The sequence below is a fragment of the Etheostoma spectabile genome, chromosome 16 (assembly GCF_008692095.1).
Source record: "Etheostoma spectabile isolate EspeVRDwgs_2016 chromosome 16, UIUC_Espe_1.0, whole genome shotgun sequence".
Classification (NCBI taxonomy): Eukaryota; Metazoa; Chordata; class Actinopteri; order Perciformes; family Percidae; genus Etheostoma; species Etheostoma spectabile.
This window is the reverse complement of record NC_045748.1, coordinates 20175803-20179533: the sequence shown is the minus strand read 5'-3', so window position 1 is coordinate 20179533 and position 3731 is coordinate 20175803. Positions and strand designations below refer to the sequence as shown.

General features: G+C 40.7%; 1 protein-coding gene across 3 annotated transcripts in view; it reads left to right on the top strand.

Moving 5' to 3' along the window:
- taf1c (TATA-box binding protein associated factor, RNA polymerase I subunit C) overlaps nucleotides 1–3731 on the top strand; it is a 31295-nt gene that overhangs the window by 7689 nt on the left and 19875 nt on the right. For all 3 annotated transcript variants that reach the window (XR_004335689.1, XM_032540002.1, XM_032540001.1), the window contains exons 10-11: nucleotides 124–259; nucleotides 3283–3411. Coding sequence is in view for 2 of the 3 variants with exons in the window: in XM_032540002.1 (XP_032395893.1) it covers nucleotides 124–259; nucleotides 3283–3411 (265 nt within the window). In the remaining variant the exon portion in view is untranslated. The remainder of the gene's footprint in view (nucleotides 1–123; nucleotides 260–3282; nucleotides 3412–3731) is intronic.

Sequence of the window (3731 nt, the reverse complement as noted above, 5' to 3'; positions counted from 1 at the left end):
TTTTTTTTTTTTATATTTAGACAGGAAACTGTTTATTCATTCTTCTCACAAATACAGGTCTTATCTGTTTCAAGTTTAATCATAAGTCAAACTTCAAATTAAAGTAACACTCTGTCCTATCAGGATGCAGAAGATTCGGGAAGAAGACAGCAACCTGTACTTCAACGCTAAGTCGTCATGGCGATGGTGCGAGTTTTCTGCCCACCCAAGAGTGATGCTGTACGCGGATAGGACGGGGGTGGAGCTCACAGACATTAGGGTGAGACTAGAGATTGGGTGGTTGTCTTGAGTTAAGTTATTGTTAGTCTTTTCCCAAAGAACACAGTGTAGATTAATGACATGGGAATCATCTCTTTCACAGCAATGACCAGGTTCGGACCAGGGTTATGTTACCTGTGTTCCACCCTTCTTTTGTCAATTCAAACCAAGCCAGATACTACCTGGGTTAAACCCCCCCTGGGTTTACACATCATACTTGGAGAAAAGCTAGCGTAATTGCACACTCCATTCCATGTACGTCACCGGAACTAGTATTTTGTGCTTGAATTTGTCACTGTGCAATATATTAGTACATCATAACTATAAACTTATACACAGTTAACTTATATGGAACTGGTTGAGCTTTAATATTATGATACATCACTTCAAACATAACTTTTCAACATCAAAATAATAACACAACCTTTAGCAGACTGGGTTCGGAGGGTTTAATATGGCAGTAGCTACAGTATGTTAAAGCCTCAATATGTAATATACTTTCTGTAATAAATCCAAAAATTACCCCAACGCGGCATCAGATATTAAGGAACTGTGAAGTAATGTCTGGCAATGTGAGACAAGTAAACCGGTTTGAGTCATGATTCACATATTTAAGCAGTCTTTAAATTGACTCATGAATAGTCTCTAGTATCATTAACCTGGATCAATTGAGTCCTCCTACAATTCTATCTAATAAACATGCCACACACAAACTTCTTGCAACATTAGCTACTATTCCTTGCCATCTTAACTGCAAAAAAAGCTTTATAACGATCAATTTCGTTTGCAACAACAACTCCACAAGTCAACTCAAGCGACTGAGTGAGCAGAGAGACAGTCAAACCCGCAAACTAGGGCTTGAAGGTCCCAGACCATGGGTTTACTCAAGAACTCACAAGCCCTCGATGACTCAGGAGTTGTCAATGCTCGAGTCAGTCAATCAGTCAGTCAGTCAGTCAGTCCTGCAATTCAGCCTGTTACGTTGTCATGAGTGGATCTGATTCAGACAAGTGAGTGAAGTCTCTCCTCAAGTTCAGAGTAAAGCAAATCAACAACAAAAGCCATTCTTTCACTTCTGAACTAACAGTGTTCTGCACAAAGCCTAGCTAGGCCTACCGTAGGTTTGGTGTATAAATGGAATGTGTTAAGTGTTATGTGGGGCGGCTGTGGCTCAGTGGTAGAGCGGTTGCCTGCCAATTGAAAGGTTGGTGGTTCGATCCCTGCCCCTGCAGTCATTGTCGAAGTGTTCTTGGGCAAGGCACTGAACCCCGAGTTGCCCCCGGTGCTACGCCATCGGAGTGTGAATGTGTGTGAGTGTGTATCTGATGAGCAGGTGGCACCTTGTACGGCAGCCACAGTGTATGAATGTGTGTGAATGGTGAATGTTTCCTGTAGATGTAAAAGCGCTTTGAGCAGTTGTTAAGACTGGAAAAGCGCTATATAAATACAGCACATTTACATTTACATTTAAAATGCTATTAGGTTGAGTGCGCAGTCCATTTGAAAAAACAAAAATAAGTTTTCTTATTCCTAGCAATACTGACTCAAGTGATTCAAGTGACTTGCACAACCCGGTTCAGTTTAGCGAGTGACTCAGAAAAAACATGAATCCTTAAAAGGAACCGGGTTTGCCAGACCTAGAGACAAGCGTGCATCCTAACCTGTTGTGGATGCTCCTTCAGCACGCTTTGGAGGAGGGTCTAGCAAAGCGAGACTATGGATACTGCAGTCTCAGCCTGGAAACCTCCTTGAACTTTGAGTCTGGGGAGGAGAGGGCAAGGGACACAACTCTCCTGTATTTTGAATTTTTTACTAACTATTAGTAACTATTGTAAACAATAGCTGTGAGTATTATTATATATTGCACATATAAGTGTACAAATACAAACTTTCAGTGTTACATTCATACATATTCTATTGCCTCTTAAAGGGCCCAGATGTAATAGATGAGTACAATATATCATCAGTTGTTAAGGAATATACTATGTTCTCTAACAACATTGCTAAAGCCAGTATTTTTACAATTACCATTCTAGGATGGATTGTGTGTTTTTCTTTTGGCCTGTGTGTTGTTGTCAACTGCCCATTTTGACACACGGTTGCCAGACATGAAACACAGACACACAAAAACAATATGCTGCAGCCATGGTAGAAGCAATTGGATTTTCACAACTGTGCCTTATTTGCACAGTTAAAGTATTTTTCCAGAGCAGTTGTTGTTGCGGACTTCACTCACATTCCTTGAACATACCAACAACTACATGGATGTGCACAACATCATCTTTTTTATGAGCAACTGGATTAACAAAGAGAGATTCATTCTACCAGACGTAAAAAAAAAAATGTTGGTGATTCATTTAAAAGATGGAGACAGCTTATTTGAGCCCCAAACGACGCTGAGTTGGCTAATTTCCTCCTGAACAGTAAGCATTGATGCATTTTTGGTCATTTTTACATTTGTGTGCTTGCATTAAATGATATAGAGTACTCAAGTTAGTTTACTCGCAAAAAAAAAATTTGAGACTCAGCCGGTGAAGTGATCTTGACTGCTGCTGGCTAACAACGCCATGCCGAGACACGCTAATTGCTAATGTTACCAGAGGACCAGGGAAGCGTGTCACCATTGGTTATTTTACATCCACCATAACAGACCTATATGACAGAAGCCGTTTAAAAATACCCAGGTTAAAGTGAAAGTACTAATTTAGCTTCTTTACTCTTAGCTCTGTTTATTGTAAATTTGAAGGTCTGTCAGTAGTGAAAACATTAAACCAATCGGTGCTGCCTAGACCTTGTTATCCTCCTGGTAGCGTTAACACCCAACAGACTTAAACAGGGCAAGTTTTAAACCTGTTTTTAAACTAAACATGTTTAAAATGTCAATAAAATTGGCTACTATTCTCTCCGAGGGGACACAGCAAATCTGACGGTTTGACACTCCAGGCCAATCAGCTAGTCAGGTCACCAGGAATTTTCCAGCACTGGACTTATTCTTTCCCTCCCCATCCTTTTCTGTCCCTCTAGGTGAGTCCTGTCTCGAATCACACTCTGTTTCGCATCAGCAACACCCCAGAGTGTCGCAGTGGGGAGAGACTTATTCTGTCAAGATATCTGGGAGACGTCCATCCCTTCCAGCACCTCATCACAACTCAGGTACATGTGGTCTAATACACACAAACTCATACCTTGTTCAAAATTAGTTTAAACCAACAAAACATTTTAAATTCTAGTAAATCTTTGAACGCTCTATGTGCGAGGGAGATAAGTGAAGGCACCGTGCATTACAATTTCTTACTATTGCAAGCTCTTGTCAGGGAATGTCATTCATTTGGGTGCCACCTATGCCTTGAACCGATAGCTTGCTATGCCACCCAATGCAGCCTATTATTGTTAGTTTTTAATCAATGCAACTAACGTTACTTGTAAAGCAAATTACTATAAACTAGGGATGTCCCGATCAGCATTTTAGGCCT